The 26,779-nt window shown below is 42.5% G+C and overlaps 2 protein-coding genes across 6 annotated transcripts in view; one reads left to right on the top strand and one right to left on the bottom strand.

The window, feature by feature from the left end:
• TPR (translocated promoter region, nuclear basket protein) overlaps positions 1 to 1,356 on the bottom strand; it is a 53,372-nt gene extending 52,016 nt beyond the window's left edge. For both annotated transcript variants that reach the window (XM_068141311.1, XM_068141312.1), the window contains exon 1: positions 1,181 to 1,356. In XM_068141311.1, coding sequence (XP_067997412.1) covers positions 1,181 to 1,331 — 151 coding nt within the window. In that variant the 5' untranslated portion in view covers positions 1,332 to 1,356. The remainder of the gene's footprint in view (positions 1 to 1,180) is intronic.
• A 179-nt stretch (positions 1,357 to 1,535) lies between these two features.
• ODR4 (odr-4 GPCR localization factor homolog) lies at positions 1,536 to 22,663 on the top strand. 4 transcript variants are annotated; one of them, XM_068141309.1, is made up of 14 exons: positions 1,536 to 1,542; positions 2,726 to 2,860; positions 3,573 to 3,704; positions 4,544 to 4,639; positions 5,138 to 5,244; positions 5,929 to 5,965; positions 6,092 to 6,232; positions 7,585 to 7,680; positions 8,172 to 8,237; positions 10,310 to 10,438; positions 11,105 to 11,195; positions 12,306 to 12,491; positions 19,591 to 19,683; positions 21,028 to 22,663. In XM_068141309.1, the coding sequence occupies exons 2-14, from the start codon at positions 2,762 to 2,764 to the stop codon at positions 21,093 to 21,095; spliced, it is 1,341 nt and encodes a 446-aa protein (XP_067997410.1). In that variant the 5' UTR covers positions 1,536 to 1,542; positions 2,726 to 2,761; the 3' UTR covers positions 21,096 to 22,663. The 4 variants fall into 4 exon arrangements, with proteins under 4 accessions (XP_067997410.1, XP_067997407.1, XP_067997408.1 ...); XM_068141306.1 differs by lacking the exon at positions 1,536 to 1,542 and adding an exon at positions 1,832 to 1,995; XM_068141307.1 differs by lacking the exon at positions 1,536 to 1,542 and adding an exon at positions 1,987 to 2,042.
• Positions 22,664 to 26,779: the final 4,116 nt, after the last annotated feature.

The following is a 26,779-nucleotide window of genomic DNA, read 5'->3' as shown; positions in this document are numbered from 1 at the left end:
TCTAAAATAATAAAAGAAGCACTAATTTCTCTCTCAGGTATAGTCAGCTTCTAAGAAAGTACCAAAGGATTCTTATTTCTCTTTTGTTTCATATCACAGACTCATAGAATGGTCTGGGTTGGAAGGGACTCCAAAGGTCATCTAGCCCAACTCCCACTGCAGTAAGCAGGGGTATCCTCAACTAGATCCAGCTGCCTGATCTCACAATTTCAAGTATTGCTTCTTCTCTAGTTACATATGAGAAAAAAGGGACCTGAAATAGACTAACCTGATAAAAATCAATGGGTTACCTTAATTTACACTACCCTTTGACTTCAGCAAGATTTTTATCATTAAAGAGACAGAATGTTTGAAGGAAAGGTGGTGATAAAATTTATGTCAGAAGTATGTCACCCCCCCAATAAATTCACCCATCAACCCTGCCCAGAGCTTACGCTCCTCTACAAACTTTTCTCAAGTCTGCTTCAGCTCTCTACTGGTATTACTTTTCTGTGACTAAGTAGCCTCCAAATCAATATAAGAATGTTGACTCCATCAGAAGCATTTTAGGGAAGGGTCATGGTCTTCAACACAGAATTTAACAGAGTAAGTGTACACTTAAGGCTATTAAGAGTTGGGTCAACAAATCATTATTTCTCGTCCAAAACAAAAATAACCCAACAAATCAGACTGAAGCTTATTAATTCTTTTTAAAACCCTGACCAAAGATGTTATTTAAGACCATTTTGAATGCAGTATTAACCCTGAAAGTCGTTTAAAAAAAACCCAAACAAAGTATCAGACTCCTCTAAGAGAAAGTAAGAGACAAAACCAGATTAGGTCAAGAAACAGGTTCCCCACCTCACGGCCCCTTCCCAGGCTAGGGATGAAAGCACTCCTTCCACAGGGCCAAGAACACCCCCTGAAAGCGATTCCAAGTCAACAGCAGCCCGCCAGGCCCAGCTCTCCCTCCCTCCTTTCACCACTGGAGCCCGCGACATTGCAAAAGCGTCAGAGGAGGGGGCGCCGGACCCCAGGCCGCCCATCTGCAGCCGAGCTGCCGGACCGTTGCCACTGCCCGAGCACCGGGATGAGCCTTTGGGCAGCTCAGCCCCTGGGCAGCGGAGCTGCTATAGGCCCGTTCCCACTGCCCCCTCACCTCTGCTCCCGTCCTTCCCGCCTCCCCCCTTCCCAGACTTACCGCTGTCCACCTTGAAGCGCTCATGCCTGGCTCGGAGTCCGTCGATCTCGCTCTGCTGATCGGCTAGGAAGCGCTCCAGTTTCCCCTGCACCGGCTTGGGCAGCTTGGTGAGCTCGGCCCGCTCCAGGACCTGCTGCAGCACAGCCGCCATGTTGCAGGCAAGCGCTGCGTTTTCCGGCCTCGCCAACACAAGCCGCCGCGCGCCCGACGGAGCAGGCGCTACCAATGGCGCATGCGCGGACAGAAGGGGCATGCCTCGAAAAACTATGGGAATTGTAGTTCTCGATGTGGACGGCTCTCGCCTACAAGCGCTTCCGCTTCCGACAAGGCCACGCTTTCCGCCATGTTGAGTGAGGCTAAAGGTATTGGTTGTTGAATTAAAGATGCTAAAAATCGAGACAGGAACTCTAAGGCTTCTCGAAGCCCGCCACAAGGCTGTTCGTCCTTCGCCGCCACCCTGCGCGCCTGGGAGAGGCGGAGGAGGCGTGGCCCCTTCCGACACTCCAAGCATGGTGGCTCTAGAGCCGAGATCTCCATCTGCGCGCCCTTTTCCCGCTCTCGGGCTTGGATTGGTGTGTGTCATCTTCCTGTGCCGGGGCTAGCGTGGCGCCTGCCGGTGACGTTGGCATTGGCAAATTCCGTGCTGAGCTACGGCTGCCCTGGCTGCGCTGAGGTGGCAGTGGCCAGGTTTGGGGACCCGGCGGTGGTCTTGCCCATCAGGCCAGTGCGGGGAGATCGGGGTCGATCCGCGCCCAGAGGCGTAGCGGGGAGCTGACGACAGTGACCGCAGAGCTGTGGGCCGGGCTCCAGCGCAGGTGCGGGCAGGTGCAGAGGTGCTTTTGGCGTAGCTGGATGGGCTAAGGTGAGGTGGGTCGCAGCTGTCCTCCTCGCCGTGGTCTAGCGCTTCAGTCCCGCCGTCCCGGTGCAGCCTTCTCCTGGAGATACTTCATCGGAGGTTCAGAATGCCCTTTCCTTGTTCGCCATATGCACTTTAGCGTCATCTTTTTTCGTAGTTAGTGTTTATGAAAGTCTTCAATGCATGAAGCAAAATAAGTCTGCGTGAAAGGGAGGAGTGTCTGCGGTAGTCCCCGTGCCCTGGACTCGTATGGCTGCTAGTGAGAGCTGTAAAGATTGCCTTTGGGATGGTCCACAGACGGTTTGATGCCTAAGAAATTGGAATGAAAATTGTATTTGGCATGCCTAAGTACAAATGCAAAATGCACAGTTTACATTCTGGCCTGTGATGAAACATGATGCAGCAAGAAATTGTGGCTTGGAGACATGTTTTTCTTAGCATTGCTTGCATGACTTGACATGTCATTTCAGTGACAGATACTTAAAAGAGTTTTCTTTCAAATAAGAGTCACATACTTTTTCCTCCAGTTATATTTTTCTTTGAAAAAAAGCCCAACCTTGCAGATTGTAAAGCTACTTAACCTTTGTTGTGACCTAAAATACTAATCTATTCAGGATCTTTGTGTGAGACTTATTCTAGTGTAACCAGTGTGATGTATGTATCATTTGGTTTTATACACTGTTTTGTAGGTTGAAACTACAATACTTGATCTGAAACCTGCAGGCATGGGTAGAACTTACTTTGTTGAGGAAGCTGTTGGGCAGTATCTTTCAGACCTCAGCACAAAATTAAAGCCTTATGTCACTGGGCTGTTAATAGGGCAGGTAAGTGTGTAATATCTGAAGTCTGTTATATTCAGTCGTGTTAATAGGGCAAAGCCCCCCTTGGCCTTAATCATCTGGGATAAGTATATTATTCAAAGTGGAAGAAGCTTGGTTTATCTTAGACTTGGTGAAGAAATTCTTCCCCATGATGGTGGTGAGGCACTGGAACAGGTTGCCCAGAGAAACTGTGGAGGCCACAAGCTGGGAAGTGTTCCAAGAATCATGAAAAAAATTCCAGGGAGGCCTTAGAGCAGCCTTCCAGTGCCTGAAGAGGCTAGAAGAAAGCTGGGGAGGGACTTTATACAAGGTCTTGCAGTGATAGGATGAGAGGGAATGGATTGAAGCTGGAAGATGGGACTTTTAGACTGGAAATTAGAAGAAATTCTTTACAGTGAGGCTGGTGAGACACTGCAACAGGTTGCCCAGGGAGGTCATGGATGCCCACTCTGTGAAGGTGTTCAAGGCCAGATTGAACAAGATCTTGAGCAGCCTGGTCTAGTAGAAGGTGCACCTGCCTATGGGAGGGAGGTTGGAACTAAATGATCTTTAAGGTCCCTTCCAACCCAAACCATTCAGTTCATCTGTGAATTATTTTTGTACCATCTTACTGTAGAGTTTAACAATACCTGGTGTAAAGCAGCCCTTACAGTTATTATATGGGGCAGTATTTTCTCAGGCTTGATATCAACTGATGATGTTTTTGCTTTTAAAGTGTTCCCCACAACGGGACTATGTTATTCGGGCTGTTCGAACGCCTCCAAAGGAAGAGCAGAAGGAAGACAACATCAGCCCCTCTAATCTGGCATCCATTGATGAGGAATGGATAACTACACATGCCAGTCAGGTAGCACAGAATGAGTTCAGGAAGGGGTGGGAGAGACAGAAAGGAAATAAGGTTGACAAAAATCTTGAGATCACACAAGTAATGACACAGACGTTTTTCTCACAGTGAAAGAATCCTACTGACCATCCAGCTCTGTTGCCATCAATACAGCAAGGACATGCACTTGGTAGAGCGGGTCCAGAGGAGGGGCATGAGAATGATTGGAGGTTGGAACACCTCTGCTACAAGGACAGACTGAGGGAGCTGGGGGTGTTCAGTGTGGAGGAGAGAAGATTGCAGAGAGACTCAATAGCTACCTTCCAGTACCTGAAGAGTGCCTACAGAGGCCTGTAATGATAGGAGAGGTGGCTTTAAACTATAGAAGAGTGGATGTAGATTGGGTGTTAGGAACAGGTTCTTTACCCTGAGGGTGGTGAAGCACTAGAATGGGTAGCACAGGTTGGTAGTGAGGCCCTATCCTTGGAGTTACTCAAGATACGAGGTTCAGCAGGGCTCTGATCTATCTGATGATGTCTCTGCTTACTGAAGGGCAGTTGGGCTGGATGACCTCTGGAAATCTGTTCCAAGCCATTATAGGATTCTATAGCTAAGTAGACTCTGAGATTTTACAACAAAGTATCTATTGTTTTTCAAAGGTTGTGATGAAACATAAGACTTGGTAGGACTGAAGCGTGAAAATCTGTGAGAGAGCTTTTCAGAGGAACCGATAAATGAAAACCAGTCTTGCATCATTTCTGCTCTTGATACAAATTTAGCTCATTGGAAAATCTTGAAGATCAAATTGCATGCTTGCTAGATCTTTGATTCCTATTAATAAAAGCTCATTTTCCTATTTCCAGGTTTCTAGAATGCTTCCTGGGGGATTACTAGTTCTCGGTGTATTTATTGTTGCAACTCCAGAACTGTCAAAGGAGAGTCAAAACGCTTTGCGCAAGGTAAGTAGACCTCCTGGTGGAGAGACAGGAGTGTCTTTAGCTGGTAGCTGAGTTGTCATCTTCTTCATAAGCCATTTTCACTTTGGAGTAGTTGCCTGTGAATCTTTGTTGAATGCTGCTTCAGCATGACATTTTGGCAACTGAGCGTAGAAAAAGGAAAAGGAGGCAGTGGCCTCACATTGCACCAGGGGCAGTTTGGGTTGAACATTAGAAGACTCTTCTTCACTGCAAGCGTTTTCAAACACTGGGACAGGCTTTCCAGGGAGGTGGCTGAATTCCCATCCCTGGAGGTGTTTAAAGACTGCAGAGATGTGGTGCTGAGAGACATGGTTTATCACCAGACTCAGTAGAGTTAGGTAACAGTTGCATTCAGTCTTAAAGGTATTTTCTGACCAAAATGACTCTTTTATGATTCCATGATTCTACAAGACTTTTCCAGGAAAATACAATTATTATTTCTGTAAAAAAATCCATAATACTTTTTTTTTTGATCTTCAGTTGATCTTCTCAGTGGAAAAGTCCCTGACTAAGAGAAGGCTCTGGAAACTTGCTGAAGAGGAGGTCTCAGACAGAGCAGCTCTTCAGATTTGTTCCTCTACAAAAAAGTATCCTTTCTGAGCAGCTTTACTGATAGAGGGTACTACCCCCAACCTATTTTGTAGGTGTTTCTGATTAAATGATAGGTGTGAGGAGGAAGATGTTTGAGTTCAGGTAGGCATGGATCAGTAAGTTGAAGTCATAATTTCTCATCAGCCATGATCCTCTTATCCTTGCAAAATTCCCATCATTTCTTACTGTTAGGTGTGTCTGTCAGGTGGCATCAAATCCTTCTGCAAGCCAGTTTTGATTTGCATAAATTGAAGAAAGGATCTAAAATACTATAAAAGTTCCCTAGCTTTCTGTAACATGGCAGTGGAGTAGTGTTCATTGGGACCTGTACAAGTGCTGCAGAGCAATGCTGGGTCTGTTGATGGTTTTTCTCAAGGAACAAAGCAAGATTTTTCCTTAGGTGAGAAAGACAACTTGCAAATTAATGCCTAAGTGATTATCCCTGTGAATCAATATCTATTGATCTTAATATATTTGTAAGAGATGGGACAGCACCACTGCAATAGTTGGAATTTACAGTCAAATCTTTTCCCACTTTTTTACCCTAATGACAGGTGAGAACTTTCTTCAGAGCATAAATTAGCTCAACAAAGAAGTGAAGGACAAAGTTAATTGAAAATTGGTTTTGCTCAGTTTGGTTTTTTTGCCTTTCACTGGATCTTTTTCTTTAAGTAGCAAAGAGTAGTTTGCCGAACCTATGACGTGCAAGATCCCAAGGTAAGCTCATCTGGTGTGTCACACACAGCTTTTAGTGCATGACAAGCAATGTTTCCAAAATGTCTCTATTTATAGAGCTATACAGTGTTTAGTGTTGATGCTTTGCTGCTGTTTTTCTGCTCTCAGAGTTCAGCTAAACCAGCCGACTGGAAATACCAAAGTGCTCTTTCTGCCTCCTGGCTAGCTCTGGGCTGCACAGTAAATGTTAATATTCACATTCCACTTCTTGCTACTTCACCAAACCATGACTTGGAGAAGAACACCAAGGTAACTATCTGTGTATCTCAGTTTTCTAGTTGGTCTCTATACTACTTTTTTTCTGTGGATAATTGAGAAAGATTTGAACAGTAGGAGTAAAGGAGTGGGGCTACTTGGTGGGCAATACTCAGTAGCTATTCAGAGACTCACAGATTGCATGGGGTTGGAAGGGACCCTCAAAAGTCATCTTGTCCAACCCCCTGCAGTCAGTAGGGACACCTCCAACTAGATCAGGCTGCCCGGGCCACTTCAAGTCTGATCTTGAATGTCTCCAGGGATGGAGCCTCAACCACATCCCTGGGCAACCTGTTCCAGTATTTTACCACTGTAATTCAAAGTTATCCTCAAGCATTCATAGCATAAAAAATATGGATAACTTCTCTTCTGTGCTTAGTGTTGGCAGTATGCTCAAAATTATTTAGTAGTTATGGGTATTCCAACTAAAGTATCTTCTGCTTCATCTCCTTCTCTGGAGACTTTCAAAACCTGCCTGGATGCTTTCCTGTGTGACCTGCCCTAGGTGATCCTGCTCTGCCCATGGGGTTGGACTCAATCATCTCTGGAGGTCCCTTCCAGCCCTTAACATTTCATGATTTATGGTCTAGTGACATGTTACATCCAGTTAGAACAGGGATACACAGGGTGCTTTTAACATGACTTGATTTTTCAGTAGGCTGCATACCTCTACAAAAATCCCTGGAGTGGCACTGCAATCTTTTGAAATGCTTGTTTCTTAATGAATATATTCTGGACATGTTGCTTTTAAGATTTAGCTTCAGAAACCCATATAGGTGGATTTTTTTGCAGACTTTAAAACTCTTGGAGTAGCTGTTGAAATGTATATTTCTATGATTTCCTGAATTATGCTATCCAACTCTTAGTGGAATTGTCTTTCCTTTCCTTGAATATGTTCCTTGAACATCTCTCCTATGAAGAAAGACTAATAAAGCTGGGGCTTTTTAGTCTTGAGAGGAGAAGGCTGAGAGAGGACTTTATCAATGTTTGTAAATGAGGGGTGGGTGTCAAGATGAAGGTGGCAGGCTCTTTTCAGTTGTGTCCTGTGATAGGACAAGGAACAATGAATAGATACAAGCAGGAACACAGGAAGTTCCACCTCAACATGAGGAGAAACTCCTTTGCTGTGAAGGATGCTGGAGCCCTGGAGCAAGCTGCCCAGAGAGGTTGTGAAGTCTCCTGCTCTAGAGAGACTCCAGTCCCATCTGGACACTTCCCTGTGTGACCTGTCCTAGGTGATCCTGCTTTGTCAAGGGGATTGGACTTGATGGTCTCTAGAGAAACCTACCAACCCCTACCATTCTATGATTGCTTAAAAGACTTTTGTGTTACCGCTCTTTTCACAGAATGGGTTAAATCGATGGTCAAAACAGATAGAAGACAGTGTTTTTCTGATCAATGGACAAGTTAGAGGTGATGATACAGAACTACTGGAAGGGCAGGTGAGTATTGAACAGTTTCTGTGTGTAGCTATAACCTCCAGTGTGATAAAGCACTGACTGGGACATCTTGTGTACAATAATTGTTGATCTAATTGACCTATTTCAGGTAACTAACACACAGGAGGGGTTGCATTCCCTTTTTCATTGCTTCATTTTCTACTTCTTCCTCTGGCAATGTGAAATCAATAATTAAATATGAATTCTGAGTATTTTTATATGTGCTGTCTCCTCCTTGAAGACCATAAGGTGTCAAGAATGCAGGTGATGAGATTTCTGAGACCTACCTATGTCTAAATGTTTAGCAAAGAGTGGAAACACCTTGTTTGACTGTACCTTCATCTCTCCTTTTAGTTTTGGAGCTCTATTCTCATGGCTGTTTTCTATGCACCATTTTACTCTCTTAAAAGCACTTCCTCAGTGAGGAGATTTGGTTCAGGGAGGTGTATTTTTATTTTTTCCCTGTTTCATGACAGACAATTTTTTTCCCTCAGAAAAAGTCAAAAGGAAATACTCAGTCTGGCACTCAGTTTTCTGATGTCAAGGTTCTGACACAGCTGGTGAGTATTTAATGGCTTGTAATGTATAACTGTGCTGTTATCTTATAAAATAGAATTGAAAAATAAAATAACATTCTGAATTCTTCTCTAGAAACCCAACTTGCTTTGTCCTAAGGCTTTTTTTTCCTCTTGCATATATTGACTATGAAACTGTTTGTAGAATCATAGAATCAACAAGGTTGGAAAAGACCTCAAAGATCATCAAGTCCAACCTGTCACCCAAGACTTCATGACTACTAGACCATGGCACCAAGTTCCATGCCCAATTCCCTCTTGAACACCTCCAGGGATGGTGACTCCACCACCTCCCTGAGCAGCACATTACAATGGCTAACAACTCTCTGTGAAGAACTTTCTCCTCACCTCGAGCCTAAACTTCCCCTGGTGCAGCTTGAGACTGTGTCCTCTTGTTCAGGTGCTGGTTGCCTGGGAGAAGAGACCAACCCACTTGGCATATTTTTCATGTCTTCAGAAATTCTTGAGCATGTCTAAAGAAGAGCAATGAAGCTGGTGAAGGATCTAGAGCACAAGTCTTGTGAAGAGCAGTTGAGGGAACTGGGGTTGTTTAGCCTGGAAAAGATGAGACTGAGGGGAGACCTTCTCATTCTCTACAACTCCCTAAAAGGAAGTTGGAGACAGGTGGTGGTTACTCTCCTCTCCCTAACAAGTGATAGGATAAGAGGAAATGGCCTCAAGTGGCAGCAGGGGAAGTTTAGGTTGGGCATAAGGAACAATTTCTGCAGTGAAAGAGTGGTTAAGCCCTGCACCAGGCTGCCCAGAATAGTGGTGGAGACACCATCTCTGGAAGTTTTCCAAAAAATGTATAGATGTGGTGCTGAGGGACATGGTCTAGTGGTGACCTTTCAGTGCTGTGTTAGCAGTTGGACTGGATGATCCTGGAAATCCTTTCCAACCTTAATGATTCTTTGTGTCCATGATAACCATGTTGTCTCATAATTGCCCAATATAGCATCAAGGAAACTAATGAAAACTGGTGTTGTAGAAGTGAAGTCCTGCAGATAGATTCATGTGAAAGTGGGATTCCTGTACGTACCTACATATGGTGATTTCAAGGTGACATTACAGAATCACCTCCATGGCTAGCTATGGACATTTACTTGAATGCTTTCATCAGAAGTTTACTCACTGGTTCTGGGTTAAGGGAACTTAAGAGCTGAGTCATAAACTAGAGGTGTCAGATCTGTGTTAGGAGTTTCCTCCCTACCAGATGCAATGCTGACTTGAACCCATAATGAGGTGTCCCAGTCTAGGTCTTAAAGTCCAGATGTGTCCAGGCTTTTTGCAGGGCACATGCCCTCCCATTTGGTCAGGTAGTTCCTGGGTTCTCTGCAGATATCTTTAGCAAAACCTTTAGATACCTGTAAAATGCCCTTTGGAAGACTTGATTTTAAAAATAAATCTTAAAGACTGAGCTCCTTTTGTTGTTACATTGTTCCAGTGGCTAGTTGCCTCAGAGTAAGGGAAGCTTTTTGGTTTGGCAGAGGGAGTTTATGTGGTTCACATGGTAGTTACACATCCTTGTGTTTCCAGGTGTTGTCTTGGAGTGCTTCACACAACACACTCACTGTTTTGGTCACGAGGGTGAATATTTCCAGGCGACAGTTTGATGGCCCTCTAAATGTGACCACATCTATAATTTAGTGCTGACTGATGCGATGACTCTTAAGACACCTTAAATTATGCTGACTGTACAGTAAACAGATAGACTTCATTGCATAAACCACAAAATCATACAAAGATTTCTAGATTGTAGTGGTAAGGCACAAGCTGCTTGCCTGGAAGATTTTTAGAAGTCTCATAGATACTATTATTTAAATCTCAAGAAATGGAATGCCTGGAAAATAAATACAGTTTCCATAATGGAAAAGGAGAGAGAGTTTCAGTCCTAACTAAAAAAAATGAAATTAAATTAGAGTTATAAATTATGAGGAAAACATGTTACCTGTAAACATCTGAAGGTATGCTATGAATTTCCTAGTTCTGTTTTTTGTTACTTGTTACTGCCAAGTGCCTTGGTAACAAGATAAAACTGAAACCTGTTTCTTTTGCAGTCCCAGGGTTCAAGTCACAGATCAACAGCCGCAGTCCAGATCTGCAGTGGTTCCATAAATCTCAAAGGTGCTGTGAAATGCAGAGCCTACATACATAACAACAAGCCCAAAGTTAAAGAAGCTGTTCAGGTAGTGAAAAGGTTGTTAGTTCATAAAAAGATTGGTCTGAAATCCATGATAGTTGTTTGGTTTTCCTTTGTTGAAATGCCACAATCTAAACTGGGGTCAAGGTCCTTGAAAGACACAGGGATTATTTTAGGAAGCATCTGTGTGTGAGGTGGGTTCAGTTCCTTTTTCCCTTCTAGAAGCTGTGTCTCCTGTTGCCAAGACTGTTATCATATTTGTACCAGAATTGCCCAAGTGATTAGGCTGTGACCAGTTTTCTTTAAACAAGAAACAATTGCAGGCTTTATTCTATCTGTGGAGGGAAAATACAGATTTATTTGTTCAGTGGCTGGATTTTTTTTGCCTCTTACCTAATCCATGCTTTATGATTATTCTTGCTTGTGTTCAATGGTAATATCTAGAAGTTTTCAGTTCTTCTTCTAACACTACTAAAATTTTCTGCCACTTTTCTTGTTTTATGGTTTTCTTCTTTGATTTTAATTCCTTTGATGTTAACTTCCCATTATTAGACTTATAAAATTTTCTTTAGAGTTTCTACTTTCTGGGGGGAAAAATGTACTCTTTCAGCATGAATTAAATTTATGAGGGCTTTCTTATATGCCTTTGCACTAGTCAAAAGTTTTCAAAAGGTTTTTTCCATTACCAATGTTTCCACTTTTGTCCTTGCAGGCTTTGAAAAGAGACATCATAAATACATTGAGTGATCGGTGTGAAATACTGTTTGAAGATCTCATTATAAATGAAGGACCTCACAAAAAAAGTAGGCATTAGAAAAACCTCAACAGCTGACACTTGCAGTGAATTCTGGTGGCTGTAGAAAATTCTGCTGGTCTACTGAAGTTCCAGTAGGGCTAGAGCAGAATAAAAAGCAGCACAGTTGAGGAAGAAGTTCTTCAGTATGAGGGTGATGAGACTTTGGAACAGGTTACCCAGGAAGATTATGGATGCCCTGTCCTTGGAGGTGTTTGAGGCCAGACTGAATGTTAGAGAGGCATCCCTGCCCATGGCAGCAGTGGGCTGGAATAGATGATAATAGTAGTAGTAATAATAATAATAATAATAATAATAATTAATAATAATAATCTCTGAGGTCCCTTCCAACCTAAGCCATTCTATGAGTCTAGTTGTTATGTCATTTTCTTTTAAACATAATTAACATTCAATTAATTATAATTAATGAATAGGATTAATTAGAATTATTTTCAAACCAAGTATTGAAACACCAATTTGAGTGTGTTACTTAAAGGAAAGCCTTTGAAAAGATACTACCTTTGGTAGTGATTTTAGACAGAACAGGAAAGAAACAGGTTGGTTGTGTAAGGACAAACAATTCATGTTCAGAATCACTGCTAGCTTCAGGATAATGTGGTTGGTCCATTCTGCTGCTGGCCAGCTTGATCCAGCCTGCATCGTGTAAACTTGCTGTTCTCAAGCACATGCAATTTGCAGTTTCCTCTTCAGGTGGCACTCGTACTACATGGCTTTGTGGCACAAAGCAGCCAGATGTTTGCAGTCCTTGGTGGTGTTGAAATCGTGCTGCTCTCTCTTACCGGCAGCCTTTCCCCAGCGTTCTTTTGCTAACCATTCTAAACATGGAAAATAAAGTCTATTGAACATTTTATCGTTTGTTTTGAAGGTTGCTGGGGTATTTCTGGAGCAGCTAATGTGAGAATATAAATCAGTATAACAGCAGTCAAAAATTGCCTAAAGCAGTGTAATGTCTGAAAGCCTGAAAGCAGGATTTTTACATGGAAGCCTTGAGCAGTTCTTTTGCAATAGTTTTATCTTGTGGGCAGAGATTAATAAGGACTCTTATCATCACTGGCAAGGTTTTTATTTGGCTGGTATTTTTTCTCCCTCTTTCCTTTAGATTTGGAGCGGGCATATCATGTCTTACCTCAAAGACTGTTTGTCCCCATTGCTGGATCCAGTGTGATGCTGAGTGATTATAAGTTTGGTGATGAGGCCACTGGAGAGATTCAGGAACGGTTTGTTGAGATGTTGGATCAGTCTGTACAAGATGAAGATATCCATATAGCTGAGGACATGAGCACAGGTAAATACAGCCTCTGACACCCAGCAAAAGCTGCACCAGTGGCTGGAAAGTTGCCTGGTGGAAAAGGACCTAGGGGTGTTGATTGGCAGACGTCTGAAAATGAGCCAGCAGTGCACTCAGGTGGCCAAGAAGGCCAAATAGCATCCTGGCCTGCATCAGCAATAGTGTGACCAGCAGGACCAGGGCAGAGATTGTCCCCCTGCACTTAGCACTGGTGAAGCCACATCTGAAATAATGTGTTTGGTTTTGGGCTAGAGCATGTCCAGGGAAGGGCAATGAAACTGGTGAAGGGTCTGGTGAGGAGCAGATGAAGGAGCTGGGGTTGTTTAGTTTGGAGAAAATGAGGCTGAGGGGAGACTTCATTGCTCTCTACAACTCCCTGAAAGGAGGTTGCAGTGAGGTTGGGGTTGGTCTCTTCTCTCCAGTATCAGGTGATAGAATGAAAGGAAGTGGCCTCAAATTGCATCAGAGGAGGTTTAGGTTGGCTATTAGGAGAAATCAGTGGTCAGAGACTGGAACAGGCTGCCCAGGGAGGTGGTGGAGTCACTGTCCCTGGAGATGTTCAAGAAACATGTGCACATGGCACTTAGGGACGTGGTTTAATGGCCATGGTGGTGTTAGGTCAATGGTTAGACTTGATTATCTTAAGGGTGTTTTCCAACCCAATGTTTATGAGCAGTAGTGAGGCTTTGTTCAGTGTTTCTATTTGACTTCAACGGATCTTTCTCTTCTATCAAATCTTTTACTCTTCTGCCATGTTACTTGTCCAACTATGGTTGCAGCTCTTGAAGTGTGGTAGATATCTAAACATACAGTTCAGAACATTGCTCTGCACATGAGTTAAGGGTGATCATAGAATCATAGAACTGTTGAGGTTGGAAGACACCTTTGCGATCATCAAGTCCACCTGCTCATCTCAAGTTCACAACCCCACCACTACTGCTAAGCTACTACCACTAAACCACGTTCCTCAGCACCATATCCATATGTCTTTTAAATACCTCCAGGGAATACACCACCTTCCTTGGCAGCCTGTTCCCAGCCTTGTTAACCTTTCTGTGAAGAAATATTATCTAATATCAACCTGAACCTCCCCTGGCACAACTTGAGGCTGTTTCCTCTCATCCTGTCACTTGTTGCATGTGAGAAGAGACTGATGACCCCCCCCACCTTGCTCCAACCTCCTTTGAGGGAGTGGTAGAGGGTAATAAGGTCTCCCCTCAACCTCTTCCTCTGAAGGCTAAACAGTCCTAGGTCCCCCAGTCATTTGTCACAAGACTTTTGCTCAAGGCCCCTCACAAGCTCTATTGCTGTTCTCTGGACACACTCCAGCACCTCAACATCCTTCTTGGAGTAGGGTGCCCAAAGCTGAACCCAGTGCTAGAGGTGTGAGACTACGTTGGCACACAAGCTGTAAGAAAAACCTGTAAAGCTTTGTCTTCTGGTGACTTTTCAGTAGTTCCTCTTAGCTGGTTTAAGAGCTGAGTTCTACTTAGGATGAAAAGTTGAGAGCATTAGTCAAATCTACATTTTTTTCACTAAATATTACAAAATAGACACATAGTCTCATGTCTCTTTAAAACTACAAAGTACCCTTCTTCTTGCTGAGTGCTTTGATTTATGTGTCAAATGCAGTGCCCAAACATGAAATTCTGTGATTCACCCTAAATGGAAAGGAAATTGAGAGGGCTTTTCATTTTCTACTGCTTATCTTATAAGTCTATGATCTGATTACAAAATGTTTCTATTCCTTTTAATACAGATATTTTGCCATAATCTAATTACCCAATTCCTGGGTATTTCTGGTTTAGAATATTTCCTTTTCCCTCCCATCCATGTGAATATGAGCTGTGGGTTACAGTTTGATGATGTTTTAATAACAAATGACACTAATTCTCAGCTAAGAGCTAAGGATGCTTTTTGGCATTTGGGGACAAAAAAAAAATGAGCATGTAGCCATGAGTTTGCTGTGCAGGGTGAATTGTGATGACTTTACTTGGTTGTTTACTTGGGGGGTTGAGTTTCTTAATTTCAGCACTAACCATAAATTTCTTCTCTCTTTCTAAAATAATCAGTTTTCCCAAGTTTTACCTAAACCTGTTAGCAGGGAATCTGACTCGTTATGTCAAGAAGCAAAAGTTCAAGAACCTCAAGAAAAACAGGAAAACCAATAAAAATCTCTGTTGCATTGTAAGAGTAGTAATCTTAAAGTCAATTATTACTGAGCTTTAAGGAATTAATGTAAATTAGGGAAGCAAATTAATGTTTTTGTAGCAGTGGAGATGGGTGTGGGAGGGAGAGGGAAGGTGATTCAGTTTAGTTTTACTGCTCATGTAAGAATGTATGATCTGGAGGTGATGTTGGAAGGATGGAGTTAAAAACTTTTGGTCTGAATAAGCTGAAAATGAACTGGTCTGAAACCAGGTTAACAAGCATGGAAGGTCTCTCAGACTAAAGGGTAGGATGACCTTGATGGGTAAAATAATAAGGAACAAGATAAAGTAAGTAAGAGCAGTATCTAAAGAGAGTGCAATTCTGTCACCTCCTGAGCTAATGCCTTAACATTAACCAGAAACAAATTTGGACAGAGATCAAATCATCAAGGTGTCTTTTCCATAACCTGTGGAGGTTTTAATACTAAAATCCACCCCTCTAGGAAGAGAGTTTCAATGTCATTGTAGGACCCCGTTAGCGTAGTAAGCCAGGTAGTGGATGGAGCAGAGAGATTGATGTGAAGTCATGTCACCAATCATAGCTAATTTATTATTGGTACTGTATAGAAACTGCTGCTATTTGAGCTCAAGAGGACTGGATTTGTGATTCACCATCCAGCACTTGATTCTGCAGCACTGAAATAAACCAATTGCTCAACTCTGTGTCAGTTTTCCTTCAAACACCAGGGAAAGAACCCTCTTTTGGGACTGCAGAGGTAGGAAGAAAGCACAATTAGATGAACAGGACTTGATGCCACTAGTGTATGTAAAATGATGTCCAGGTAGCTCATGAAACAAGTTTGTGTGTTCTTGTTATAGAGTTATCATGGAACAATAGAATGGCTTAGGTTGGAAAGGATCTCAAGAGATCGTCTGCATTGGCAGGAACACCTCTCAACTAAACTTGGTTACTTACGGCTTCATTCAACCTGACACTGAACACCTCCAGGGATGAGGCATCCACAACCTCTCTGGGCAACCCATTCCATAATCCCATCACCCTTGTACTGAAGAACTTCTTCCTAAGATCCAGTCTAAACCTACTCTCTCTCAGCTTCAAACCATTTCCCCTTGTCCTGTCTATAGAAACCCTATGAAAAGTCCCTTCCCAGCTTTCCTATAGGATTGCTTCAGGTACTGGAAGGCAGCTTTAAGGTCCCCCTGGACTCTTCCCCTCTCCAGGCTGAGCCACCCCATCTCCTTCAGCCTATCCTCAAAGCAGAGGTGCTCCAGCCCTTTGATCATCCTTGTGGCCCTCCTCTGGGGATTGTTTTTCTTGGCAAATGAGGATAAATTAAAGGAAGTGTGTAGCAGAGGAGAGGGAAAATAAACATACAAAGAGAGTTTGGGAATAAACTGAGAGACTGGCCTTGTTGCAGTGAACACTATGAAGTATGTCTGCAGACTCTGTTGATAGTGATGATAATCATAATGCTCTCAGCACAGCTGTGGTGGATTCTGGTAATGATTATTACAGCTTTATTAACTCATGACTTATTTATACAGTTTTATTAAGGCCATTTTAGGAATTAGGCTTGTTAACTGTGTAAGAAATGTGTTCTGCATTGTAAAGAAATTTTGCAATTGGATTTTGATTGGTACCCTGCTATAACAATACTCAGGCATGTCATCTTTAAATACTGCTTTTAGTTCCTGTGTCATCTTCTTGAGCATTTTAGCCTTCAAGGTCTTTCCATCCTTCAGTCTTAGGGACCTTCCATTCTTGTCAGCTTGGTTTCAGACCTGTTTATTCTAATATTAGTCAGCCTGAAAGTTAACTCCCTCCTTCCAACATCAGTATTGCTGTAAGCATGCTTGTGTGACATAATGAGAGGTTGGGGTTTCCCCCGTGTAAAGACTTTTTCAGTGCACCATTCCGGTTTGGGAAACATTTACTGCTACACTCTGAGATACATCATCTTTATTAATAATAATTCACTATTCAGCAATGGCATGAAAATTGGTGTGCAGTGAATTTTGAAATCATCTCTTCTGTCTGTATCCCCATTCCTGTGGTCTCAGGCACCAGCCTTGAATTAACTGGAAATCCTATCCACTCGGGATAGGAGTGCTGATAAAAGGAGTTGTTTAACAGTCAAGAACATGGCCTCTGTAATAATTTTGGGCTTTGTTGCTCTTTAAAATATGCACTTGAGAAGAAGAGGCTCTAATCAGCATAGCCAAAATAACTATTTTAAGCAGCTTTTAGTCACAACATATGAAATAAAGGTATTTTGAGAAGGTCAGGTTTGTGTGCTTGCCTAGTACAGCTTCTGCTGCTGTCTCCTACAGTTTTCTTCTCCTGATCCCTCATAAACTCAACATGAAAGGCCACTACTGGGTCATGCTTTAAAATTGCTACATGGAAAACAGAAAGTAAAAAGGGCCCTATTTATAACTGAACGATACAAACCGCTCTAAGGCTGTATTTTCAAGGTATTGAGTGCTTTAATGCAAGCAATTGAAAGCTCTGCATTTCTGATTGGCTTTACTAAATCCCTGCTCCTCCTGGGCGCAGGGGGTGGGGTGTTAAATACCATGAGTGGATAAACATAAATAAAGCTTCAGTAGTGGTAATCACTGCCCCATGTTTGTTAGCAAATTGAAGAATTAATGAAGAGCTAAAGAGTCATAAAATGCATATTAGAAGGCTGCTGCTTTTGAAAACTCAGTGTGATTTATGCTACAGCTGCTTCAGATGCAGGTCTTCTCTAACTTCATGGCATAAATGCTTTTGGCCACTAAATAGCTCCAGGGTGTTTAGTTTCTTTTCTCTTTGTTCCTCTTTCATTGCTTTTTCTTGCCCCTGAGCAAGCCAGCACTGCCACCTTGATGTGCAACTTCAAAAGTTTCCTTCAGAACAGTGCAGCAGTTCTTAGGGAGGTGCAAAGAAACTCAAAGTTAGAGGGCAGAGACTCTCCTACTTGCTCATCAGCGCTAAAGCAGAGAGAAACCTGCTGGATCTGGACTTCAAACGTGACCCAAGAAATGTGGTCAGCTGTTCTAAAAGTTATTTGTTATTTTTAGGGAATTGACACCTGTCATAGTTTAGAGAGAGTGTGGTGTTCTTCCCACGCTAGTACTTACTCTAAAAGCTATATCACAACAGAAGAAGATTAATGCTCATGTTTCAGGCACATGAGGGTGTGTTGGCCTTTCCACAGAAAAAATAGTGCTGAAACGCATTCTGAACCAATGGGCTTCTGAGATAGTTGATAATTTCCCTTCAGAAAAACACTCCTGGCACTGAAATGTTGTGCCCATCTTTCTGTTTTACATGCATGTGCAGCTTGCAGAGATCTCAAAGCAATGCTTATGCTGAATGTATGCATATGGATGTGTGTCTGTATCTGTATAGATATCAATCCCGTGAGGTTTCGTGCTGGACAGTTACTAATCGCTCTGCTGCAATACATCCTGTACGAAAGCAGTGGGGTCAGGGATAGAAATGGCTAAAGTCAGGTTCTAAATGTCAAGCTCCATTGCTTTTGTGTAGCAACAAGTCTTGTGCAAGTTTGACTTCAGGAGGTTTTGAAGACAATCATGGCCATGACTCATTTTAGATGCTAGAAACAACTTTTCTGATCGCACATCTAGATTATACATTTAATCCACTGCTAATGATACGATATAGAGAAAGTAGTTTTCCATGAATCATTTTCATATGAATCACACAACGGATGTGCCTGATTACTCAACCATATAATTTGTAATTTATAGGTGATTGACAATCCTGCTCTGGAAATGAGAGTTCTGTTTTTGTTTAGATCAGTGTTCCTTGGAACTGCTACAACTGGATAGCTGGTACTGCTGTGCGTTTTTCTTCTTCATCTTCTGAGCAAGAATGATCTGTTAGGTTTTTTTCTTATCTCAGCATGCCCCTTCTGTTCTTTCTGAAGACATCCAGACCTCACTGCAATAGCACAAACTCTCTCCTTCTCTTCACTTATCCAGAAGATGTCTGCAGCAATAGTAGCTACTGAATTGTAATCAGAACTTTTGACAAGTGGTAACTTAGCAAACTCTTCTGGGAACAGGAGTGCAAATTGAAGGCCTGTGACCCACCACCATCTAGTAGCCTTATCACTGAACTCCTAGTCCTAAGCATGCTTGCTCTGTGAGGGCCAAAGGAACAAGTTCAGCTAGAGGACTTGAGATTAATCCCCTTCATTCTCTCCTCCCCCTCTCTTACAGGCTGGATATAGCCAAGTGATTAGAGAAATCTTTGGAAAGGAAATAGAAATGGGTTTGAATCCCCTCAGCCTGGAAATAGAGTCAAGCTCTTTCATCCTGGCTGAGCAGTCTGAGGATTTAGTAACTGTTCCAGAGGGGAATGTGTCCTCTGTGCCTGCTCTGGAAGACTTTAGGCCCTGTTTCTTAGGGAATCTTCAAAAAGGAATTTCTGTGTTTGGGAAAAAAAAACCCAGACACTTATGGCTGCTGGGTAGGGAGTTGATCCTGGGCTCATTCTTCTACTGACGGTAGGTTTTGCATGTAGCCTGAACTCTGAAGGGAACACTTTGATCTTGGAAGGTGCTTAAAGGTTGATTTTGGTGGTGCCCTCTCAGTGTAGTCAGATTCTCTCCAGGTTATGTAAAAGGGATTGAATATGTTACTCTGGAAACGGGGTGGAAAATGAGTCTTGGAAATCTTAACAAATTCTTTCTCTTTGGTAGAGGAACTCTTCCAAAATACATTCCTAAATGCAATTTTTCTCTTTATTTTTTAAGCCATATAAACCAGTTTAGCACTGTGCTGTTTCTACTTTACTGTTTCTACTACAGTAAACTCTTTCTGCCAGAAATGCACTTGGCATTAATTCAATTGTAAAGCACAACTGTTGCCTTTTCACCTGGTATTCACTTCTTCACTTGGTTTCCCTGCAGTTGATATTTGTCCAGTTGCTGACCACATGGATGCCCCACAGCCTCAACAACTGATAAAAACAACGTTGCTGTTGAAACTTCAACAAAATATGGGTATGTGACTTCCCTGGCTTTAGCTATGGAAATCCAGGAACTGTACTGGGCCCTTTCAGTACTCTTAGCTGCCACAGCATTAGCGATAAGCTGGTACGATCAACCAATAGTGTCCTAAACCAGGTCCCCATTTTAGTACTGTAGGTGCAGGGTGTTTCTGGGGAAGGAAAGACCACAGCCTGCTGATGGAGCAAAAGCAGCATTTGCATTCGTTCAGCCTTCAAGGCAATACAAAAGGCACATGTGGAGTTATTTCTCTTTTGGGGAGCCACCACTTCTGTAATGCCATGCTTCAAAAAGCCAAACAGAGTTGAATGGCTTTGTCAAGCAGTCATCCATAAATCAGCTGGTGACTCACTAATCTGCTTCCAAAGCTGACAAATACATTTGGGCTTGGGTGCTTGTTGTCAGCCTCAATAATTCAGGGCACACCAGCCACAGAACCTCTCCATGATCCTCCTTTGTACATCTCAGATGTACCTGCACTTAGTACAGTTCTTTTTTGATGGGAGTTCTTGACTGTGTTTTAATATTAAAACACAGTTATGCTTTAATTAAAACAGTTAACTTGTGTTTTCTGTTAATCCTTAGAATATGGTACCTGGAAGATAAGGAGTAGGACAGTAAATATGTTTGCTTTGGATGTAAAAATGTTTTCCCTTGACTCATCAGTCAGATGTTTTGTATTTTTTCATAGAATGACAGAATCATTTTGGTTTGAAAAGACCTATAAGACCATTGAGCCCAATCATTATATAACTCCACCAGCTCTGGTGCTAAACCATGTGCCCCAGCACCACATCTTTGCAGCTTTGAAACATCTCCAGGAATGGAGATTCAACCATCTCCATGGGCAGCCTTTTCCAGTGTTTGAAAGTCCATTCAGTGAAGAATTTTCTTCTAATATCCAACCTAAACCTCCCCTGATGCAACTTGAGGCTGTTTGCTCTTGTTTTATCACTTATGGAGAAGAGGAGATCAACCCTCACTGGGATTCACCCTCCTTTCAGGGAGTATAGAGAGCCAGAAAGTGTTTCCTCAGTCTCCTTTTCGCCAGTCTCAACAATGCAGTTCTCAGCTGTTCCTCATAAGACCTGTGCTCCAAGCCTCTTTTTTATGTCTTCTCAATTGTGTCAGTACCAAGGATGTCAATCTGTGGTCAGAAATATCATGTAAAGCTTTTATAACTTGGTTATCTGGCAGGGTAACTTTAGAGTTAGACTTAACCATGGTAAGGAGTTGTGTTTCTCTTCCTGCTTGTCATGTCCCTTGACCCTGCCCTCCACACCCTAGGTGATGCTGACTGTGCTGCCCTCACTGAAGGCCTTTCCTTTGTTGTTCTAGGTGTGGTAATAGCAGCTGCTGTCGCAGTCTTCGCATCGATCTTCTCCTTCAATTACTTCAGTGATTAAACTCCAGCAGCCAGAGCTTCACAGGAGTATCAGCCAGTTACAAGATGGAAACCTCGGGGTTTAATGCATTTGTAATTAAGAATAGTTGCCTAAATGTCACCAGTTAGATGTGCAGTCTAAGTTGTAATGATAGGTTCAGTTACCTTTGTTCCAGCATGCACTTGCTATATCAAGTTAGAATCATGCAGGTACAATATCAGGTGAATCAAGTTTACAAGAAACTAACCCCTAGAAAGAATCTCTCACCAACTCTAGAACCTTAATTTCCTTCCTGTTCCTGGTTTAATGTCAAATGCTATTACTGGTGATTTTCAGGACTAGCATAGTTACCTGGTAGGACAATTCTTCCTTTAAGGATTCCATTGCTCAAAGGAATCTCCGTTTGTTGGGGCAAAATTAGGCAGCATTTCAGAGTAGGCATTGATTTAGATAATGGTGGATATTAATAACACAATAGATAAATAGCTTCTAGTAGTTTTAAGCCTAGGGCAATTCAGACTGTAAATACCTGGGTTCAAGACCCGAAGAACTCAGGCATCAATGAAACGGGTAGAGCTTTTGAGCTGTATATATGCTGCCTTGATGTATATGCTGAGTCTTGATGAGGATTTCTCTGTCCAGCTCTGATCCAGTTATTGTTGTCTTGGAATATTAACTATTTTAGATCTTAATTATTCAAAGCCAGTTGGACAGCACCTTGAGCAAACTACTCTAATATGAGGTGTACCTGCCTATGCTATGGCAGAGGGGTTGGGAATAGATGATGTTTAAGGTCCCTTCCAACCTGAGTCATTCTAGAATAACATTTTAACAGCAGCTCCATTTGGCAGCCCTTTTGGGCTGTCCTGTAGATGTGTGCAAGTTGTCCCAATTGTTTGTTAATCAAAGGTTTTTAGATTGTAAACAGATAGCCTTTCATTAGTATCATAGTATTGTTTCAACTGGGAAAGACCTTTAAGATCATCACATCCAACCATTATGACATACTCTTCTCTATATGTTAAGGGATAATCACAGAATCATGCAGGTTGGAAAAGACCTTTAAGATTGTCAAGTCCAATTCTAACCCAGCTACCCTGGCCACTAAAATATATCCTGATGCTTCCTGAACACCTCCAGGGATGTTGACTCCACCACCTCTCTGGGCAGCCTGTTTCAATGCCTGACCACTTTAGCAGGAAAGGAATTTTTCCTAATGTTCAACCTAAACCTGCCCAGGCACAACTTAAGCCCATTTTCTCTCCTGTCACTGGTTACTTGGGAGAAGAGACCCACACTGACCTCGCTGCAACCTCATTTCAGGGAGTTGCCACGAGGAGAGCAGGATAAAGGGAGAATTCTAGGAAGGTTAATAAAGATAATGTGTAGATGACATGTGATGTTTACATGGATCTGAACTACCCTAGAGAATAATTCCAGATTTTGGGATGTTTTATTAGCACTGCATATGACTTTTTTGTATATAGACACTGGAACAATAAGAAAAAGTATCAAGACTTTGGATCTAAAGCATAAGGAAGGATGTCCTGGGATGCTTTAAATAAAAGGCAACTAAGAAAAAGGTGTCATCTGTGTGTTCTGTTGTCATGTGTTTGGAAAGAGAGCTGCTTTTAATATAGGGGGTGATGAAATTGAGAGCAGCCCTACAGAAAAAGACTTGGTATTTCTGATGGATGAGATGCTGGACATTACCCAACAGTGTGTGCTTGCACCCCAAAAGACCAATGGCATCCCTGGGCTGCATCTGCTGTGGCCAGCAGTTGGACAGAGGTGATTCTGCCATTCTGCTCTGCTCTTGTGAGACCTCACCTGGATTACTGCATCCAGGTCTGGAGCCCTCAGCACAGGAAGGATGTGGACCTGATGGTGCAGGTCCAGAGGAGGGCAATAAAGATGATCAGAGGGCTGGAACACCTCTGCAATGAGGATGGGCTGAGGGAGCTGTGGGTGTTCAGCCTAGAGAAGAGAAGAGCCCAGGAGACCTAATAGCAGCCTTCCAGTACAAGAAGGCTGCAGAAGGACTGTTTCCAAAGGCCTGCAGTGACAGGATGAGTGGCAATGGTTTGAAAATAGAGAAGAGCAGACTTAGATTGGATGTTAGGAACAAATTCTGCACCATAAGGGTGGTGGAATACTGGAACAGCTTGCCCAGGGAGGTAGTTTAGGCCCCATCCCTGGAGATTCTCTGTATCTGGCTCAACAAGGTTCTGAGCAGCCTGCTGTAGTGGAGGATGTCCCTGCTGATTGCAGGGGGGTTGGACTAGATGACCTTTGGAGGTCTCTTCCAACCCAAACCATGCTGTGATTGTAATGATATTTTGGAACACAGTGATGATCTTTTGTGCTCAGTATTGCTCAAGTGGGGTCTCATGGAGGAAAGTGAGTGTGGTACTGTGTTCAGCTCCTGCATGTATTATGGGTGCAAACAGGTGGAATCAGGAGACAAGATGGCATTATGCAGGAGCAGTTGAATCCAGGGGAGGTTGAATGCAATCCAGAAAATGAGGTTAATTTTGTAATGTGCTTCAAGATAGGTTTGGTTTAAAAAATTACTCTGCTAAAATCTACACTGGAAGGAGGAGCAGGGGAGTAATAAGAAGAAATAATTTTATCTTTTCCTTCTTTTTGTCTTTTCTATTTTACCTTTCTGAAATGCAAAACAGTTTTCCTATGCTTGCCTGTTAACTCAAAACTCAGCCATAGCAGTGAAGGGCAACACCTGAGATCCTAAATATCCTATGCCAGAGAAAAAAATAGCCATGAAACACTCTTTCAATAGTTGTTGTTTAGCACCTGTGGTGTAAAAAACAGAGATTTTGTGGAGGTATTAATCCATGGATCCCCTAGCAAAGAACTCTGGTTTAAGCTTAATCCAGTGCCCAGTAATTGACCCTTTCTTTCACAGTGTTACTACAGACTGTCAAAGAAATCTTTCAGCTTGTAACAAAAAAGGTATTAATGCTCTGCAGAAGTCTAATTTTTGTTGGAAATTGCTTGGATGTCCTGCCAAAGTCCAGCATTGGAAACTGGCTGTAAGTCCAATCAGTTCAAGGTTGGAAGAAGGCAATGAAAGAAATAGGTATGGGTGAGCTTTCTGCTTTAACACAGGAGGCTGCATTCAACTGCCATCCATGCAGTAAGAATATAGCTTAGCCCTGTCAAAAAGAAAATGAGTAATTTGACTTGTATCTACAGACTGAGCCTTCCAGTCATCCTGCCATGAGGAAACAGTGGATGCAGAAGAAAGCAGGTTCTCGCTTGCCTGAAAATTGCAGAACCAAGGGGGAATTTGAGGGCTTTCTTGCTTCTCATCCTTTTGTACTCTTAGCCATTGGTAACATAAGAAAATGAGTTCTTTAAGACAAGGTCAGAAAAGGAAAACAAGAAGAAAACAAATAGAAAGCAATCTTTTTAAAGTCTATTTCTTGGGTACTGCTTACCTTTTGCTGAAGCTTCATCCAGGTTGGTCTTTTTCCTAGATAATCTTCTGAAGCTTTCAGTTGGTGGAAACAAGGAGCTTTGTTAACTTGAAACTCTATTGTGACTGAAATTGAACCTTTTTAACACATATCTATGACTGCAGATACATACAGAGGAGGGCTACAAGGATGGTTGAAGGGCTGGAGCACCTCTGCTATGAGAATAGGTTGAGGGAGCTGAGGTTGTTCAGCCTGGAGAGGAGAAGAGTCCAGGGGGACCTTCTAGCTGCCTTCCTGTAGCTAAAGGGAAGCTACAAATAGGCTGGAGAGGGACTTTTCGTAAGGGTGTCTAGAGACAGGACAAGGGGGAATGGTTTGAAACTGGCAGGGGGAAGGTTCAGATTGGATCTTAGGAAGAAGTTCTTCAGTTCAAGGGTAGTGGGACTCTAGAATGGATTGCCCAGAGAGGTTGTGGCTGCCTCCTCCCTGGAGGTTGGATGAGGCTTTTTGAGCACCCAAGTCTAGTTGAGAGGTGGCCCTGCCCATGACAGGGAGATTGGAGTAGATGATATCCAAGGTCCCTTCCAACTTAAGCCGTTCTATGATTTTGGTGGACAAGAGTTTAGAGGAGCACTTGTGGCTTCCACATCTGAAAACCTGTCTCATCTAAGTGCGGTTCTAAAGTTGATGTTACAAAATACTCTTTCAGAAACCTTATTTTCTGTGCTCTGTAGTTTGAAAATGCAGTTTGAAAAAGCCTCAGTGGCCTTGCATAATGAGTTTTACAATTCTTCACGACGGAGGGGTAGCCTTGGGCATGCTGGTAACAGCCATGCATCTCCTAGAGATTCTCTTCGTGATTCAGTCATCAGTGACTCCACTGATAATTAGCTGTCACCTCTCCTCCATCTTTGTCTGCATCAGAATAGTTGTGAACACTCTGACTGCAACTCAACAGGAGGAGTGGCTGAGGATATACGAAGGCTGCTCCCATGTGCGTATTGAAGCATTTACCTCTCGTTACTCAAGATGCTTCATCCAGTGGTACAATGTTTGAGTCAACTCTTGCTTTTTCTTCTGAAGGGTGTTTTATTTTTTTGTGTGCAGAAATATGGATGACTGCTGTGATCGGAGCTTTATTTGCAACTTATTAGTCATGAGCTTCTGCTGGGGCTTGGCGTCACGTGTGGTTTCTTTTTCTTTTATTTCAAATTACAGGTTGAAGTTAATCCTGCTTAAACATGCTTTGTCTGTCTCTTAAACTGGAGTGTCAGCTTATTTCTTGCAACTAGCTATAAACGTAGTTTCTGTGGTGGTTATTAGTTGTTCAAGGTTTGTTTGGGGTTTGGGGTTTTTTTTTGCATTCAGCCTGGTTTCTCAAGGAAATGAGGCTGCTGATGTGCAGCCTAATAACTTTTAAACCAAGTCTACTAAAGTGGGAAGGTTCTCAAGAACATTAGTTGCTGTCAGTTATTTGCAGATTTTCTGGTGTGTAGAGGACAGAAGTTTTCCTGCCTCTCTAAAATACCAAAAAATACAAGACAAATATTGCCCCAAAACTTGGGTAAGTGGTTAATTTTGCAGTCGAGAGAAAAGAACTCGTCATTTTCTATGTAACCTGTGGGAAGATATCAGATATTCATAGTGTTTAGTGTGTCTGCAAATAGTGACTTCTGAAATAGGCCTACTGATGCAAAATCATAGAAGCACAGAATCACTCTGATTGCAAAAGACCTTTAAGATCATCCAGTCCAACCATTCTCTAACTCTACCAAGGCTGGTGCTAAACCATTTCCCTCAGCACCACATCTCTGTGTCTTGGAAACACCTCTAGGGATGGGGATTCAACCACCTCCCTGGGCAGCCTGTTCCAGTGTTTGAGAACCCTTTCAGTGAAGAATTTTCTTCTAATGTCCAACCTAAACCTCCCCTAGTGCAACTTGAGGCTATTTCCAAAACCCTATTGAGTAGAATTATTTTGGTTTCCAGGTCTGGTGGAAAGCAGTGTAGGATTCATGTACACCTGTGAGTTTTCCATGTGAATGACAAGTGGAGAAAAGAAATGTGTTGAAAAGCGGTAAGAACATCACTGTGGCAATGGTTTCTTGGTCCTGGCCACTCAGTTCTGAATTCTTAACTGCTACATGTGCAGAATTTTGCAGGGTGACATATTTATGATGGGATCATGACATGAAACAGAACTGAAAGCTCCTGCTCCAGAGTGAGCAAAATGTGAAACTATCAAATCAAATAAAAACTGGTGAG

The sequence above is a fragment of the Melanerpes formicivorus genome, unplaced genomic scaffold (genome assembly GCF_026170545.1).
Source record: "Melanerpes formicivorus ecotype bairdi unplaced genomic scaffold, bMelFor1.0.p_v2 SCAF_7, whole genome shotgun sequence".
Classification (NCBI taxonomy): Eukaryota; Metazoa; Chordata; class Aves; order Piciformes; family Picidae; genus Melanerpes; species Melanerpes formicivorus.
This window is presented reverse-complemented; position numbering and strand designations above follow the sequence as displayed.

Excerpts from the sequence above, each read along its gene's own strand:
- ODR4 (XM_068141309.1), top strand. The coding sequence starts at position 2,762 with ATGGGTAGAACTTACTTTGTTGAGGAAGCTGTTGGGCAGTATCTTTCA. Across the intron at positions 5,245-5,928 it reads ATTTGTTCCTCTACAAAAAA|AGTAGTTTGCCGAACCTATG; the intron begins GTATCCTTTCTG and ends TAAGTAGCAAAG. Across the intron at positions 6,233-7,584 it reads ACTTGGAGAAGAACACCAAG|AATGGGTTAAATCGATGGTC; the intron begins GTAACTATCTGT and ends CTCTTTTCACAG.